Here is a 19,160-nt window from a genome sequence, read left to right as displayed (position 1 = left end):
CATTTAATTAATAGAAACCGCCAAACAATTTACATCCCATTTAATAGACAGGCATTTGGGCAGGGGTAAGGCGGACTTTGCGCTCAATACCGTGTCTGGGCAGCACGGTCCTACCGGGCAGCTCGGTAGTAGAGGATCCAAATTGCTATTACAGTGACAATAGGTCAATACGATTATTCGAATCTCACACAAACCCTTTTGCCAAACCCATAGCTCTCTTCCTCTCTCATCTGCTACTATTCTTTGAGTTAGACCCACCATTCATTTCTTTTCTGCAGCTCATACTTGTGAAACCCTTGATTTACTTCCTTTATAATCGATGGGTTACAATTTTAGTCATTTGCCGCTCTCCCTCTTTTGAGCAACACAACTTCCTTCCGCAAGAAGTTACCACTCTCATTATTGGACTTAGTTTTTAAAGCTCAAGTATTCTATTCTTTGTCTCTTAATTTGTTTCAATGCTCATTGTTTCACTTCTTCTATCATCTTTACTTTGTTCCGGTATTCTATTCATTGTCTTTTTGTTTCACTACCATTGTTTCACTTCCTCGTTCTGTCCTCTTTACTTTGTTTCAATACCCTTGTGTCACTACCATTGTCTCTCTAATAGCACAACTTTCCTTGTCCCTCATTGCTCACACTGTAGTTACATTAAGGGATTGGAGAGACCACTTATGTATTACTTAAAAAGAGACCACTTGTGTTATTGGATTTTGTTTACAAAGCAGAAGTAGTCCATTAACTGATGACTTTAATTTCAATAACATTAAGGTTGTATGTTTTCCGTCCTTTCCTTTGATTTGAAGTAATGCATGATTCCGAAAAAGATTCCGATTAATTGATGCGTTTAATTTCAAAAACATTATTGAAGCAACACATATAACATATCCTTACTTCCAACTCTTAATACGCCAAGAGTGATATTATGTGCCTAATGGGGTCCATTCTAGTGAATGGACGTTAGATTGGATCAGCCTAGTATGGGATAGATTTAAGGGTTTGAATTATCACGTACCATCAGTTTTGAAGCTTTTGATGTATCGATCAAGTACCTAACATTTGATATTAGAGCCAGACATCACATCACGGGTTCGAATCACAAAAAAGGCTATCTTGGAGAGAAATACCTGGACTAGCATGAAAGCTGTTTAGAGTGAGAGCTAACCTATTATGGGATAGAATTATATTACCTTCACATAAAAAGTTAGAGCCTTGGTCAAAACTCAACTAAATTGATGAAACAAAAGAAAAATAAAATATATTTAATAAAGATCAAATAGTATCCAAATGCATCCAAAATTGTTCTTGGTTGAATAGTATTGGCATTTTATAGCTTTGGAATGCTTCTTTGCCACTTTAGCTACGAAAAGAACCTTATCTCGCTCAAAACCATGGGATTTTGAGTGAGAATTAGACAAGTAATGATCATTATTCATAATTCAGGGCAAAATAATAAAATCTAATAAAAATGGATTTGATTCATGTTAATTCATGAATTTGTTAGGAAGTAATAACGCAACATAATAGTGATTTGTAGAAGAAAATTGAAGAAGGAGATCACACACACACATAAAACACAGATTTACGTGGTTCACCCAAGGTGGACTACATCTACAGTTGAACAATAAGATGAGCTTTCACTATTTTTAATGAATAAAATACAAGCCCTAATTCCCAATATATATAGCATCTCGCATAGTATAATATAGAAACACCCTAAACCCTAAAAGTACAAAATTGTCCCCAATATAAACAATTCCCTTAAAAAACATTCGGCCTGGGGACTGTCGCCCTCGAACCCCTACTCATGGGAGGACCCCACCCCCCAAACCCCCAGCCCACTCATCGACGAACGAAACCATCAATATTGAGAAAGAATTATCAGTACTTTTTAGATTAAGTTGAGATCAGATTTCACCAATAACAAAATTGAGGTTCCAAAACACGATTATAACTCAAATAAGAGTGTCCAAATCAGCTTTCAAAAGCTTAGACGCCATCCAAGACCTATGGGTGATAGAAATCTGAAAAAATGGAGTCATACTCGTTTTAAGAAACCAAAAATCGATGTCTAAAATCGATGGTCTAGACTTGAATCTGTTCAGCTCGACTTGGTTCAAACCACTCAATAGAAACCTTGAAATATTTGGAAAATCATAATTTTTGAACCACAACTCCAAATTGGGTGATTCAAGAGATGGGCGCGGCACAAACACATTGAACAACAACCTTGAAACTAATCGGTAAATTTACGATCATGGTTTGAGGTATTGGATCAGATCGGATCGGTATTGGTCGAGGCCGATCCCGAGATTTGACCGATACAATAAGGTTTGATTGGATCGTTGATTGAATTGCCCAACTCGGGCGGACCAACTGAATTTTTTTTATTTTTTCGAAGTTTTTAAGTTTTTTTTAGTTTCGATACTGACCGATACCAATCGATTTTGACCAATCTGATCCAGATAATATCGGCCGATCTGATCCCAAGATCACAACACCCACCAACTCTGGTCGATACATGATCCGATCCATAAAAAAACGATTTTGGGGGGTTTTCTAACCGATCCCGACTAATTTAGACTGATCCAATCCCGATCCAAAAAAGTTTCAGCCATGACCGATCTCAAGTCCGATACCTGGATTTCGAACCTTGGTTACAATAGAAACCCAATGAGTGCTGCTCAAGATGCACGACGTACGCTTGGCTACACCGCTCACCCGGTTTTTGTAGCATATTATATACTTTGCCCCTAAAATCTATTTCAGTCGAAGGAATTCGTTTTCCAACATTGGCCCACTGGATCAAAACAAAATCTTTTCCAAAATAATGGTGAAATTAAACCATTTTTTAGTCATCTTTTGGCAATAAGATTTTTCACAATAAAAACCCATCTTATTCAAAGAAAAACCTGATTTTAAAAGAGTAATTGATCATATATTCATCTAAATAACTTATAAAGGGTATTTTGGTCATTTTATACCCTAGTGGTTCTACACGTAATTGAAATTGCATGAATCTCTTCTGGACATAATCAGCCTTTTTCCGATTACCTTAAGTAACTATTCATTATCATCATGCATGCCTTTGGGGTGACAAAATGAGGTCTGCAAGTGGCCCAACTTTGATAAGCTTATCAAAGTAGCTCATCTTTCTTGTGCCCGTATAAAATGACAATGTGGTAATTTACTCTCCCATATTCTTGAGTTTTCAAACCTCTATTTTGTCGCTGGACGAATTCTATGTGAGCTGAAGTTTTACATGAGTATGTGATCTTTCGATCCACTGGTTTATAATTTAATGTCCTATCTTATTCATCATGTGGTGAGGGTGGACCTTGGTTTAACGGGGGTAAAGCTGCCTATATGTTGACCCTCTCTAGACTTCGCAGTGATGGGAGCCTCGTGCACTAAGTGTGCCTTTTTTTTTTTTTCTATCTAATTCATCATGTGGTAGATATTTGAGCCTATTCAAAAGGCTTATAAAGTGGGCTGCTATTAAATTATACCCATGTATTTTTGAGTAATAGGGAACAAAAAAGAATGGGTAGTACTTTCTTAAACAGCCCACCTTCATAAGCTTTTTGGTGGCCCAAAAATCCGCCATTTGAGAGAACAAATGGGCCCAACTTATATGGACTACCCTCTAAACTCTTCTATTCACATGTGAAATTTCAGCCCAAACAAAATTTGTCACTAAGTTTGAAACTTCATTACTATTGGACAATGCACATTAGAGATTGGAGTACTCTGTGCATGTATGGAGATCCATGCCAATATGCACGCAGGAGGGTATGGATTGAATTATGCTCTAACATTTAATAGGTGTTTAATCTATATCATGTACTATCTATCAAATGGTTTTGCATAAGAAAAAAAAAAAATTTGCCACATCATGATTAGAAGTATTTAGTGAAGACGACACGTTTTGGTAAGCATTTCAAAGTAGGGATGTAAACGGATCGAATTCGGTCGGATAGTGGCATTATCATATTCGTATTCGATTATATTCGGACGGATTCGGATAATATCCTATCAATTTTCAGACGGATTCGGATAATTTTCGAATAGTGATTTTTTGAATACAGGTTCTCCCAAATGGATATGAATACGGATCGAATACGATTTTTCGACTATCCATTGACATAGTTACCGTTTTTATGATGAAGGTTAGGGTTAAGACTTGAGAGTTCAGTTCTACCCTTTCTTCTACTCTTCTTAGTCTTTTATTCTCTTACGTTTTTTACTTTTGATTTTTTAATAAGTATGTAAATCCATGTATCACGTTGCATAAAACAATATATATAAACCAATAGCAAATCTAGAAAAAGAATCACATTATCTTAACTTATAAATTTATAATAATAAGATAACAATGTCCAATAAAGTAACTTAAAAGGATAGACAAACACAGAGTTATATTTCAGATATTTTATTACCGTCGGACTGCTAAACCAATCGGATAATAATTGGTCGGATAGGGGGATTCTCATATTCGTATCCGATTAGTTTCGGACGGATTCGGATTCTCCTAAACGGATACGAACGCGGATCGAATACGGATTTACGAATATCCATTTACATCCTCTATTGTCACACCCATATCCCGACAAAGGGATAAAGTACAATATCAGGGTATGATTGGGGTGACACGCGTCATCCCACCTCACCGCCAAGATCTCGATACAGTGGCCAACTCACAGTCATAAACCAATATTAAAATATAATAATATCAAAGTGCGAAAAACAAAGGAATATTACATTCCAAGATAGGTCAGAGTTTGCGAAAGCGTAAATGAAATAATTATAAGATGTTCATTGGCTAATGATAATAAATAACATAGTTATAAAATTCCTATGACCATCAAGTAGCTACCAAAAAGGTAAAACATAAAAGTTTATACAAAACACAAGGCTCTCAAAAATAACAAAACGGAAAAGATCCCAAGTAACAGTACAGCCCGTAGGCACAATCATCATGGGTAACCATCGCCATGATTCTCAATCATGGTCTCTGGCTCCACAGTAATCATCTGCATCAAAATCTAAAAAGAATGCGTACACGAGGGTTAGCTCCACCGAGCTAGTGAGAGAGAAAAGGGGATGCACAATCACACAATCACAAATAGTCTATGGTGCATGCCATTATTAATTCATTTACCACCTACCACACAATGCTAAGTTAATGGGTATATGCTACTGCAATAACTCGAGAAGACACTGTGGATCCTTCCATTCTCACCACAATGCAACCTCAATTATTACTATGGAGTCTGCGCCGGTCGTAGTCATCACCACCCAGAGGCAGACCCCGATAACCATTACTACCCCTGGCCTGGCCTTTCTAACTCTCCACAGGCAGCAGGTGCTCTGGCTACCCAACACCTAAACTCCTGTTGGTAAGGGTCGTAGCATAGGAAACTGAGCCTAACCACAGATATACTACATGAATCCTATCGTGTTGAGAAGTACATCTGGGTGTGTCAACATCCCATTCCATCTAACACCCGGGTACCAGCACAACACGGCGCATACAGGCAAGAATGAGATGCAATATACAATTCCACGTAATCCGGGGGTTCCGGTGCCAGTACTTCCTGGCACCGTAACCCAACACAAATCCATATCATCCTAATCAATCATCATCGAATAAGAATAAGAATAAATGCAAATATGCAATCATGCTTGAATGATAATGTCACAATATAATTCATAAATGTATAAATAAGCAATAGTAAACAAGCTCAGACAGTCACCCAAACCCACTCACCAATTACTTCAAATAGAATTTGTATAAGCGCAACGATTCCCTCTCAAAATCACTCCATTGCACATATGTTGGTGCATATGGAAGTGAATAAGAGTGTGAGAGAGTGTAGGGGAAGCCTCATAGAGAAGCTCCACAGTTTACATAAGTTACAAGCCTTGAAAACTGCGTCGGAGGCAATGTCGGACTCAGCAGAGATCTGCCTCCGACCTTGAGTCCGACCTTCACTGCAGGCTCAGGCCACATCAGAGGCAACGTCGGACTCACACAGAGCTCTGCCTCCGATGCAACCCAAGTGCGATTTTTAAGGTCTTTAACAGCCCAGATTTGCCCCATTTGGTTCTTTAAGTTCCAAGGGACTAGGGAGGGGGTGTCTTATGGTCTATTAAGGTCTTAGAAGCACCCATCATCAAAAGATTGAGGGATTTAAAGGATCAAAAGCTCCAAAAATTCAGATTTGGGGTTTTCTTTGGTGGTTGACGCTTTAGAATCAAATAGATTCAGCAAGAGGTCAAATATAGGTCTTTATAGGACTGTAATACATTAATGGAGTCCCAAAAACATAGCTTAGGGTAAACCATTTGGTTCCAAGAGGAAACCCAAACTCAAGACTGAAATTATGTGAGCCATCTAAGCTCAAAAAGAAGGACATGGAGGGCCTTTCAAGCTCAACCGAAAAGAGAAAAGAGAAGGGAGAGAGGCAAGAGTGTTCTTGGCCTATCTGATTTGAGATACACAAGAGGTCCTCCTTGTAGATCTAAGCTCAAGCAGCCGATCCCACCTTCTTCTCCTTCTTCTCCTTCTTCTCCTCCTTGCTGCCTCCTCTCTTCAAAGCTCTCCTCTTCTTTCACGATTAGGTTAGGAAAGAAAAAGAGAAAGACTAAGGAATAGCCCTAGCTCTCATATCTATAGATGTGCCTTACTAAGGCCTGTTTGGCTAGGGCCTCTTAGCTATAAATCTAGGGCTTGTTTGGGTAGGGTAGTTTAAATGCCCACTTAGGTGTTGTTTGGGTAGGGTCTCTTAATGAACCATAAACATGTTACCCATCTAAACTCATTACCCACCTAAACTCAATTAAACACCATTAAGACACAACTTGAGCCCAATGGGCTTCATTTTAGAATAAAGCTTGGGTCTTGTTTGGCTAAGGTCTTTTAATGTCTAAAGTACATTAACCTATTTTAGGCATGACTTAGGTCTAAGGGTCCACTTAAGAGGTCATCAAAATAAAAGGGAGGCTAGGGTAATAGTCAACCATGACAAGGCACCAACAACATCTTCGATAAAAGGCATATGAGCCCCATATAAGGTCTCACTCAAAATAGCCACGACAACAGCATCGGATGCAGGGTCGGATGCACATAAGACCCTACATCCTATGTAGTAGAAAGGGCAGATAAAGTATCAAAAAGGTTCGGGCTTGGGCCCACACCTCAAGGACTTCGAGAGGAAGTAAACAAGCAATAAAATAGGTTTAGTAACCTACCATTTGATCATCACGGTGAAAGCCACACCGGCAAACAAGGCAGCATAGTCTACTCACCACAAGGATAAATAATAAACAAATAGGCTCTCGGGTGCGGGTGTAACACTTATTTCAAAGCCCTATATTGTTCAATTAGTTTTCCCGTCTTTATAGAATTAAGAAACACCAAAAAAATACGAAACCAGGGGGGAAGGAATTTTTTCCTGTCCGTTTCCCTGTCCGGTACAGTGGTCTAGTTCCTCTCATAGGGAGACGACAATGACGTTTTAACCTCGCTCGGACAATGTGTTCGAGCAAGGAAGAGTACAATGAGGTGAAAGTAAGAAACGAAATTACTGAAATGATGGTGGATGGTAATGTTCAAAGCGTCGGCCCTCATTAAATCGGCCCTGCACGAAATATTTCTTCGACAGATGGAGAAGGGATTATAGGTGAGGGCCACAGTCAAGAAAAAGGGAAAAAATTAGGGTTTACAGGAAAAAAAAACCTTCTCCATCTGATATACCAAGTGAGTAGGATTCTTCAATCCGACTGTGGTCTTTTTCAGTTCATTTTGTATTCTTTATACTTTTAGATCATCATTTTCTAGCCCCTTATGACAGGAACCAAACCATTGTACTGGGCATGGGAACTGGAGACGATAATGGCGATCATGGATGGGTGAGTAGTTGAGATAATCCCTGAGTTAGTATCCTCTCCAATGAGTCATCTGATGGTTGGGTTGGCTGTGCGTGCATCGGGATATGTGTAGGCACACATCCCGACACATGCCTAATCAACCCAACCGTTGGATACTCATTGGGCGCATACTTCATTAGAGGGATTGAGCTCCTCTCCAGGGAGCCCAGCACCCAGGGGGCATCCAGTCGTTGGGCTGTGCCGCACACATCCCGATGGTTGACTTGGCACTCACAGGGATGTGTGCGGCACAACCCAACCCTTGGATGCCCCTGGGCACTGAGCTCCCTAGGAAGGAGCCAACTCCTCATTAGAGAGGATCCAGACTCCCCCCCCTCTTACCCCCAAAAAAAAAAATTCATCAGAAGAAAGGATGATGGATCTGGATCCGGCTCCTCCCTAGGGAGCCCAGCATCCAGGGAGTGTCCAAGGGAGCATCCAAGGGCTGGGCTGTGTCGCACACATCCCAACGCACGCCCAATCAGCCATCGGGATATGTGCGGTACAACCCAACGGTTGGATGCCCCTTTGGCACTCCCTGGGCGCTGGGCTCCTTGGAGAGGAGCTCAATCCCCTCCAGTGCGTCAGCCCCTACGGTGCACATCGAACAGCTGGACACGCACGTTGAGTTCCTCTAGCCGTTGGATGCACGTTGGACAAGATTTCTTTCGCAAGAAGAAATCAATCAGCTTTCCAAGTTCTACATAGAAAAAAGGGGGCAGTTTCTCTTTGCCCGAGTTCCGGTCGAGCCAACTTCAGGAGTCGTCTGGAGTCTGGACCACTGGTCTGATTCGATATCGCACATCCCTCCCTGTAGCTGGGGAGTGTCACTGTGTCAGGGTGAAAGGAAACGGTCGTTTCCGAAACATCCCAACCTCCCGCTTGCGATCTTGCGAAAAAAAATCTAGCAAACTATAAATAGAAATCGCAATGCAACTGGTGAAGCTGTCGAAGCCTATCTATGTGACTGAGTGAATGAGACTGTTAGAGAGATCGATTGAGCAAGCAGGCCTAGCGAACATCAAACCCAGGGTTTCAAAAAGTATGGCGACGACCTCAATAGCTTCGCTGCTCAAATCCTATTCAGTTCCGCTTGTTCTCCTTTCCCTTGCCGTCTTCCTTCAGCTCGTCGTTATACCTTCTTCATTCCCTCTTTCTCATTACGACGGTCAGTTCCCTCTTGTGCACTCACACGTTTTGGGGTCTCCCTGAGACTCTGAGTTAACTGTCTTTTTAAAAAAAATAAAATCTTTTGATTCACTTGTTTGGCAGTTCTCGGTATCAAGAGGGATAGTTCCATAGAAGAAGTCAAGGAGGCTTACGAGAAGCTTTCGGCCAGATGGTAATTTGTTCTGAAAATTATGTTTATTCGTATACTTTCTTCATCTCTATTTTGTTGGGTTGGGATATTTTAGAATAATTTTCTAATAGTTTCGGTGGTGATACGATCACGACCTAGAACTCTTACCCCTAAAGTATTTCCAGTAATTACACTTTTCCCTAATCAAGTGTGATTAATTCGTCATGGTTGAATCATAAAGGACCACCTTAATTCTGGTTGTAGTCCTCTTACTGCATATTAACTGGGTGGGTAATGTTATTTTAAGTTAATCAGTAAACTAGTTTTCCTTGTTGCTAAATTGGTTTTTATTGGTGATGTGATATGCTTTTACTGCAAATTAAAGGGTTAATATATTATCAGTTCATTAGTAAACTAGTTTTCTTTGTTGCTATATTGGTTTTTATAAAAATTACAGGAACTCGGGTGTGGAGATCCCTGTCACAGTTGATTTTATCAAGGTTTGTAAATTTCTTTCCCCTCAACCTGTTTTTAGGGCAGTCTGTTAATGACTGCTATCATATGATCAATTATCACTTTGCATGCTTGTATAAACTTTCTGAATCTACAAGTAAAAATTTAAAAGTTTTCCTTGAAGAAAATGGCTTCTGTATATTAATTTTAATAGTCAGATGCCCCTTCTCCTTGCATATCTGGAAAGGTGTGCTTAGAAACTGTTGGCCCACTCATAGTCCTTCACATACCTTGGAGACAGAATAGAGATGGATTAATATAAACTTCAAGAATAATTCTGCTGGTGATCCTACAGTCAAAATGGTCTTCTGTGCAACAGTTTATCATATTCGGGGGGAGAGGAATAAGCGCTGCTGGACCTCTTCTTCTCGGTCTTTCAGTCAGATCTGGAGCTCCATTAGTTTTGATGTTACAACAAAGATTAATAGTCTCCAGGTCTTGGGCACTGACAGTGCTAGGAATCATCACATAGTCTCTTCTTGGGGTCTGCAGATTAGGCTCATTTAGTTTGCCTTCCTGCTTGTTTGATGTTTTGATTCTTCTTCTTTCCCCCTTGGGTGTTTGCATTATTTTCTTTCCCCCTTCTTTAATAATGTTTATTCACACCCCCCCCCCCCCCACAGAAAAAAAAAAAAGAAGAAGTCATAGCAATAATATATGTTGTCTAAGGAAGTGATTCTGCTGACACCATGGAAGGGATGTTGAGAATGTGCTCTAGAGAATATAAGATTTGATATGATGACCCTCAGATCATTTGTTTATCCAAAACTGTTGATCACCCAGGAAAAAACTTGCTGCCTAATTCCAGTTGTTTTTCTTCTATTCTGTTCTTTGATCGTGAAAAAAAGAAAAAGAAAAACCTCTGCATGTGAAATAAAAACCTGTATTTCTTTCGGGTATGAGGCCTAACTGTTGGATTAAGATCATTGAAACAACACTTTATTGCATTATAATTAATGCAGATCATAATTGTATAGGAAGTAATAAGGAGGGATTGAGAAATTCCAGTGAGCATAAGAACTGTAAGATACAGGACCTGCATAATGTGGAAACTACTATGATTTCATGGGCTTATCTTTCTCGCAGTGTCTAGAAGGGGAGGGACTCTGAAAGCACTTTTGCTCAAAAAGGAAACCTTTCAAAATTTGAACGCAGAATTCTTTAAAAGTTCATTCAGGAAAAAGTTTACATCTTGTCCCCACCTCTCCATTGAGATGTGGCATGGAGGCTATAAAGTTCTTAAAACTTTTATTGAATCTTTGGACAGCTATAGGTTGATTTTTGTAATGTTTTTTTTTTTTTTGGATGAATAAAAATTTAAATTACGAAGAAAGGATAAGGAATATACAAGCCCGAGGGCAAACAACTGAAGCTAAAGGCTAGCTAGGGCGCAAAATGGAAAGAGGAAGACCCCAGGAGACAACAATGAGCCTGTTCCTTGGGGTATCCTTAACATCAGAGAGGGGGAGGGGACTAACTTTAGATGATACATAAAAAAAGATGGCATTTCAAATCTTGTCGAAAGAGCGGGAATTGGACGTCCATCTTCTAAGGTTGCGTTCCATCCAAATGTGGGAGATAGCGGCACAAAAGGCAAGCTTGCCGACCGAATCACAAATCTTCTTACCTCCGAACATTATATCAATCCAAACCCATTCCCTGTAGAGAGGAAGAGGATTTTTGTAATGTTATAGAAGCAATGCAGTTGTTCTGGAGATGATATATCCAGTTTGAAATGATGGATGTTGCTACATGTGATTTTCCTCAGATTATTGTTGTGTCTGTGGATTTTTTTTTTCAAATGGTTTCACTGTTACAAATTATGTGTGGATCTTTGTAGATCCGCTATGCCTTTGAGCTGTTGACCAATCCGTTGTGGAAGAGTGACTACGACAACTTTGGCATTGATGAGCAACTTGTGAGTTTCTGGCAGCCACTATGAAGATTATTGCATTTTAGTTATTTTATTTGCTATTTTTTTTTTAAATCTTTTGTCACTCGTCATATTATTGCTTGATGCTCATTTCATTTTCTTGGTTGTAGGATGTTGTTGAAAAGGTCAAAGGAAAATATCTTGGGAAAAGTTTTTCAGAAATTGATCTTCCACTTTTAGATACTTCTAATTCTGGTTAGATAGGATACTCCATCCCACCTTTTTTACATCATTGATGATATATATGTGTCAGTTTTGGTTTAATTTTCTTGTGGTGGAAAAAACATGGAGTTATGATTAACCTTGTCTTTATATTAGGTACTGGAGGTGATATTTTTAATGTGATCACAACTGAAGATTTCAAAACTACTATTGGGAGAAACAAGGCATGGCTAATTCAGGTATATTTACAGACTAATGATACATACCATATTAGTTTAATTTGGATTCACATCTATTAAATTAGTTTTCAATGGTTCTTATTATTTTATTATTCCCTTAACTAGTTCTTCAACTCATGAATCTTTATGTCTTTGTGCACTATTGAACTCTTGGTTGAAATTGGTACTCAGGTTTATTCATCTGGGAGCTCTCGCTGTGCGCAATTCTCAAATGACTGGAAAAGAATTGGTATGTGTTTTGTCTTTCTTATGTGGTTATCAGTTCATGGTAATTAATATAATGGTGTTCTAACCGAATTCCTACTTCCTGTTTCTCTAATTAGTACTTTTATTTGGTTTCCTACTAATACATGCAATTTTTGAGCTGTTTATGACAAAGATGGACTACAGTAGCATACCACTGGTCAACCATCATTTAGAGACAAAAATGCAGATTTTTTGTTTTTTGGGGGGAGTGAACTCATTTGTCTGTCAAAATTCTGAGTGAACTAACTCACTTACTTGAAGACAGTGCAATAGAACTTCATCTGAAATAGCTGTTTTTGGGTTGGCTTGATCCGTCTGGGCTAATGTGGTTGAGTTTTCCAAATGTTAGGTCAACCGTCAACCCTTCTTTCGATTGATTTTGTCTGAGCTAATTTCAATATATGCCTAACTCTCAAGTTTATGAACCCTGTCTAAAAAGCCGATTCCCAAAAAGGATACAGGAGCCGAGATCAATCTTTCTGTTACAAGTATATGATTGACCCATTCCTTAATGGTTCAATTGTTACATGAACTTTTGTGCATCAGTAGATGTTCTTGGTTGGTGTATGTTGTTAAACTGTACCTCCTTTTCTTATGCTTGGGTTTGCAGGCATCTACTCTCCCATCCCCTCCCTTTTTCCCCCTGTTGATAATAAATTTATTAAGAAAGAGAGACAAAAGAGGGAGATAACATATCCTCCAACAAGAGGCTGGAAAGGAGCCGAAGAAAGGAACCTCCACCAAGGCTTTCAACAAACAAAAGCATCCCCAGCTAAACACTTTTGATTACCAGAAAAAGAAAACCAGAAGCTCTTAATCACACATTACCTTACATTTCTCAAGAGCCTAAAAAAAAAGGTTTACTACAGCCCTTCATACTCCTGTTCTTTTTATGTTCTCATTTTTCAGTGAAGAAGCCACAGATCTAGTGTCTGAATTTTCAACAATCTCCTTGTCTTGCCCATTGCAACCCCCCCCCCCCCCAAAAAAAAAAAAAAAAAAAAAAAAAAAAAAAAATTGAACTATTCATATATTTTATTGACCTTGGCCAGTTTTATGGGTAATGGATTTGTAATATATGGGAAACAATTGACAGTGTTTTGGTAGGTTCTTCCGCCATAGTATCCTTGAAAATTTCTCATTCTCAACTTTCGCGAGAAAATGACAAAAATAAGAAAAAGGAATAATCGAGAAAATTATTCTCATTCTCAACTTTTGTGAGAAAATTATAAAAAATAAGAAAAAGGAAAAATCAAGAAAATCATGACAACTAAAAGAAAAACAGTCCATATGAGCAGAAAAGGCTCACCTGACCTTTCTTGATTATGCTAAGTCCTCATTTATCTGATCTTGTTCTTAGAGAGAGAGACCTCCTCTTCTTATATTCTGCTCGTCAGCGAGATTAACAGTGCTGGAAAGCAATTGGAGGGTATGAACAACAACAGCGAGACCTCCTCCTTTTTGGTTTCTTTTATTTACAATTTTAAATTTCTTTTAAGTGGTTAACATTGAATGACTCCATTAAATATCCAAATTTTACAAGGTTCAGGTTGTACTTATATGGGGCTACTTTGGTAAAAATACAGTTTCTGTTCCACTTGATTGACGGTATCCTAGTTGAGGCACTCCAAACATGGAGTTTCAAACATTAGGTGATCCTTGGGGCCATAGTTGTCAAGGCTACTAGGCGACCCATGGCGTTGGAGAGGTGCCTAAGCGACAAGGCATTCGCCTAGGTGCCCTAGGCGTTCAGTATATATGACTATATGTAATATAGAAATTGTTATAGAGTATAGATGAAGAAAACCAGAACTGAGAATGGAGGAAGAAGAGAGAAAGAGAAGAAGATGAGGAAGAGGAGAGAACTGTTAAATTTATTTTAATCAGTCTCCCTCATAATGCTTGTATTTATAATCTCAAATTACAATAGAAAGGGGAACTCCTAATCAGATTAGGAATTCCTAATCATGATAGGATTCCAAGTTACAATAGGAAAAGAACTAGAACTAACAACTCAAACTGAAACTAAGACTAACAACTCACAGTAGAATTAGGACTTGACATAATTAGAAACTAGGACTCCAACTAGGACTAGGAAAATAGAAGATACACATATCAACCAAATCACTGTGCACATGAACAGTATCACGTGAATAGTACTTCAACACTCCCCCTCAAGCTGGAGCGTACAAATCACCTAGACCCAGCTTGGTACAACTTCGACGAAAAGCAGGTCCAAATAGAGCCTTGAAAAACATGCACGTTGGAGAAGCATCACGAACATCAGTGTAGAATCTTGGAGAAAACTCTATCAGGTCATATCATAGCAGTCATCGGTAGCACAAGTTAGAGAACAAATTTGCGGTGAAGAAACCCAATCAGCAACGATCAACAATATAGGCAGTAGAGAAAACGAATGCCAGAACAGCAGAGCAGCAGCAGTAACACCATAGGCCTTTCACAAAGAAGGCAAGTAGTAAATCTTCAAAGAAGAAGACCCCGCGCACAAAAGGGGCACAATCACACAAACCCCGTGCATCAATCGCACAAAAGGGGCACAAAGGCATAAAGCCGTAATATCAAAGCCCACGCAGGGGCAAAAAGGCATAAAGCCTCACTATCAAAAACCACGATTGTAGCATAAGGTTGCTACGACCCACTGGTAATGTGTAGCATAAGGTTGTTACGGCCATTGGTAATATGTAGCATAAGGTTGCTACGACCCACTGATAATATGTAGCATAAGGTTGCTACGGCCCACTGGTAATATGTAGCATAAGGTTGCTATGGCCCACTGATGTAGCATAAGGTTGCTATGGCCCACTGGTAATGTGTAGCATAAGGTTACTACGGCCCATTGGTAATATGTAGCATAAGGTTGCAACGGCCCACTGGTAATGTGTAGCATAAGGTTGCTACGACCCACTGGTAATATCCTGATGATACGAGCTGATGACTTGAGTACGAGCAGATTAAGAATCTCTCAATCAATAACGGTCTCCAATCAATCAACAATAAGAATCACCATCCATTAGCTCCACCCCCTCACGTGTAACATTACACGTGGACAAATAATGACCACCAATAATCAGCATCCCCTGCAACAAGATCCCAATAAATAATTTCCAATCTCCCCTCACTCTTGCATTCCCCAAGTAATGCAAAAACTGGGTCAAAATACCCAATTGGGTTTGGTGTGGACCCACCCAAGTACACAGGTGGCAATAGCAAGGGTTAATAGCAGAACCATAATTATTTTAATGGGAAGGGCATGACTGTAATTTAGATGAAATCCGAGTAAAACAAAAGCAAGGCAAAGGGTAAACGTGTAATTGAAAGTGAAATAAGGATAAGGAGTAATAATAAAGCAAGAGGAGGCATAAAATTGGAATAATAAAAAAAAATAAGGGTAACTTGTAATTAACTTGAGAAGATTGGGTAAAACTGTAAAAGTAAAGTGTAGGGGCAATAGTGGATAACATAGGGGCCTGAGACTAAAGGTAATGAGGACAAAAGGAAAGGCTATAATGATAGAGATGAGGGTAAACATGGAAATCAATAATGTTAAGGATAACAACAAACCAGCAACAATTGATCGACAGTGACGAAACCAATTCGAAGAGTCAAAAAACAACCAACATCGCCATCTTTAGCACCAAGCTGCAGGAATGGAACCAAGCAAGCAAATCGATAACAGAAAATAGGCGTCCAACCAGCAGAAAAAGCTCGATTGATGTGCTTGCAATTGAGAACCACAGCAAATCTCACAAGCAATCGAAGCAACAAATCAAAGAACCATAGCAGTACTGCAAAGAAGCATATCAAATAGAGACTATGAAAAATGCATCAAATCACACGAACCCAGAAATTATTCTCACTAGAAGATTGAACCACCAAATACTACCAAGGCAGAAGTAGATATCGACCATATCATGAAAGAGAAGGCTGTCTTCAACCTTAGCAGTCGCGCAGCGGAAACCAAGAATCGTATCTAGAAATCTCCAGCGTGAACCACAGGAGGAAACCAGTATAGTAGTAGTAGCAAAAGACATGCACAATAGCAACCAGCAGAAGCAAAAACAGAGGAAAAACTTCAAAGTAGCTGAGTCAATCGATCAGGTATGATTCTTCATACAATACTTCAGTCTTCAACATACGAAACCCTAGTTCTTTTTTTTTATGAACTAGAGTTCATAGTTGCCATGGCGTCGCCATGGCGTCCTGGCGCTGGGAGAGGTGGCATATCGAGCTACGCCATGGTGGATGTAAATATATCGTTCGATATGGCTTCCATGGAGACGCCATGGCGTCGCCATGGACGCCATACCACGATATGTTGGCATATCAAAAAAAAAGTTAGATTAAAATTTTTTTTTTTAAACCATTTAATAGCTTAGATGCTTTGCTCCAAATCACACACACTGAAGAAAGACTATTGCTATCAAGCTTCAGTAAACAGGTTAGCCTATCATTTGATTTTTACTATTGCTTTCAATTATTTGACAGGTTAATCTATATTTTCAATTTTTCATACTTTCATATACACTAATGGATATTAGTTACACTTTCATGAATTAAACCATAGTGGCATAGTATATTAGTAGTAGTGTAGTACACTTTCATGTTGATTTTTGATGTTATAGGACATATATTATAGCATACTAAATGACATTAAAAATACAGAAAATAAAAAATTAAACATGGTCGACACCCTTCCACTGACTTGGATCGCCGTGACGCCGTGACAACTATGCTAGAGTTTCACCTCAAACCAGTGAAACTTGAAACGACTCTCAAACCGGCTAAAATCAAGGATAGAATCAGGTATTGGTTAATGCTCTGATACCATGTTACAGAGTATAGATGAAGAAAACCAGAACCGAAAATGGAGGAAGAAGAGAGAAAGAGAAGAAGATGAGGAAGAGGAGAGAACTGTTAAATTTATTTTAATCAGTCTCCCTCATAATGCTTGTATTAATAATCTCAAATTACAATAGAAAAGGGAACTCCTAATCAGATTAGGAATTTCTAATCATGATAGGATTCCAAGTTACAATAGGAAAAAAACTAGAACTAACAACTCAAACTGAAACTAAGACTAACAACTTATACTAGAATTAGGACTTGACATAATTAGAAACTAGGACTCCAACTAGGACTAGGAAAATAGAAGACACACATCTCAACCAAATCACTGTTCACGTGAACAGTACTTCAACAGAAATAATAATTTTATATCTTATATGCAACATAGAAGCCATATCAATGCAATATGACATAATTATGCTAGTAATTACCTATTATGAGAAAGCCCACTTATAATAAATAAAGCATAGGATATAATATTATCCTATGCATAGTTATCAAGGCGTCCAGGCTCCTTGGTCACCATGGACGCCTTGAATTTGGACCCTCTCCAATGCCTAGGTCGCCTTGCTGCCTTGATAACTATGAGCATATTCATAAAAAAACAAAGCAATAAATATAAGTCAATGTAAACTAAGTGCAAAGCAATAAATATAAGTCAATGTAAACTAAGTGTCAACAAGGCGTGCTGTTGCCTTGGACCCAAGAAAGAGCCTGGATGCCATAGCGACGCCTTGACAAGTATGCTTGGGCAGTTACTCCTAACATTAGGAACATTAGGTGTACCCCCCCTCCTTTTAATTGTTTTTCTCCTGTCATTACAGTGTTCTACTGAGCTCCTGAATAGTATTTAAAATATGTTTAATGGTTTTGGTACATTCAGCTGGTTTGTTAGATGGAGTTGCTGGCACTGGTATAGTGGAACTTGGTGAAGTTGAGCTTGCTTCCTACCTTGCTGAGACGAGGACCACAGGACAACCCTTCTTTCGAAATGGTAGTTGTTTCACTTTTTGCTTGTTTCTTTGTAATTTGACCTTGCATTGTTGAATTGGTAAACTATGGGCAAGGGGCTCATCTGGCTTATATGTGCTAGGTGCTAACATAGAGCAGAATCAAATTTTCTAAATTTCAGCTTTACAGTTTAGGAACATCTGCATGCTGAAAAGGAGAGAACCTTTCTTGACACATCTTATTCACATCTGTATTTATGAGTTATGAGTGATCTTAACTTTTGGAGGAAGCTGGAAAATGTAAGTGAAAAGACAGCTTCCTCGAAGTATCCTGATCAAAGGGTTCAATTCGTACTCAGTATTGGAGAAGAAAATATCTCTTCTTGCAAGTATATGGCAGGAAGACATTAAGTTTTTATAGTGTGGTTTGTAGGTTCTGCTTTAAAAAGAAGAAAAAAAGGGGTTTGCGTATTATTCCCCCCTTCCCCTCCCCCCAAATAATAAAAAAAGGGAAAGAAAAAGAAAAAGAAAAGATAAGTGTTCACCTAGATAACCAATTTAATGAAGAAAAACATTGGGCATTCTCATAGAAGAAAGTATTCTTACATCCCTTATTGCTTTTTGCTTGAAAACATGTTGAATTATTTGTCTATGGTTTCTTACATTCTGTTTTCTTCAAAACATCATCAGATTGTTAATCATGCTTTCAAATTTACACTTTTACCTTTCTTTTTCCTTGACACTCCCCTTACCTTCCCTCTCCCTGCTTGTGGTTCATTTCTTCTGATATTTGCACAGGTCTTCCTTCACTAGTTGTATTTCCTCCAGGATGTCGAAGTTCATCTTGTCTTCTTAGGTGAGTTTCAAAAGGATTCTTGTATGTAAACTGCAAAATAGTAAAAATTCAAACGTCTCTTGAGTACCTCATGAGAAAGCTTGCATGGTAATTTTTCCCTTTGGTACAAGAAAAACTTGTGATCTTCATTCCTCACTGAACATCAGATTAACTTATGAGATTT

At 38.8% G+C, this 19,160-nt stretch overlaps 1 protein-coding gene across 3 annotated transcripts in view; it reads left to right on the top strand.

Moving 5' to 3' along the window:
* Window positions 1-8,784: 8,784 nt before the first annotated feature.
* LOC122671912 (dnaJ homolog subfamily C member 16) overlaps window positions 8,785-19,160 on the top strand; it is a 65,854-nt gene continuing 55,478 nt past the window's right edge. The window contains exons 1-9 of one of the 3 annotated variants that reach the window (XM_043869398.1): window positions 8,785-9,100; window positions 9,205-9,274; window positions 9,690-9,732; window positions 11,586-11,663; window positions 11,789-11,873; window positions 11,997-12,079; window positions 12,251-12,308; window positions 18,075-18,185; window positions 18,940-18,997. In XM_043869398.1, coding sequence (XP_043725333.1) covers window positions 8,908-9,100; window positions 9,205-9,274; window positions 9,690-9,732; window positions 11,586-11,663; window positions 11,789-11,873; window positions 11,997-12,079; window positions 12,251-12,308; window positions 18,075-18,185; window positions 18,940-18,997 — 779 coding nt within the window. In that variant the 5' untranslated portion in view covers window positions 8,785-8,907. The remainder of the gene's footprint in view (window positions 9,101-9,204; window positions 9,275-9,689; window positions 9,733-11,585; window positions 11,664-11,788; window positions 11,874-11,996; window positions 12,080-12,250; window positions 12,309-18,074; window positions 18,186-18,939; window positions 18,998-19,160) is intronic. The other 2 variants (XM_043869395.1, XM_043869396.1) reach the window with 2 other exon arrangements.

The sequence above is a fragment of the Telopea speciosissima genome, chromosome 8, assembly GCF_018873765.1.
Source record: "Telopea speciosissima isolate NSW1024214 ecotype Mountain lineage chromosome 8, Tspe_v1, whole genome shotgun sequence".
Lineage (NCBI taxonomy): Eukaryota > Viridiplantae > Streptophyta > Magnoliopsida > Proteales > Proteaceae > Telopea > Telopea speciosissima.
Note: the sequence above shows the minus strand (reverse complement) of the source record. Positions and strands in the feature narration are given on the sequence as shown.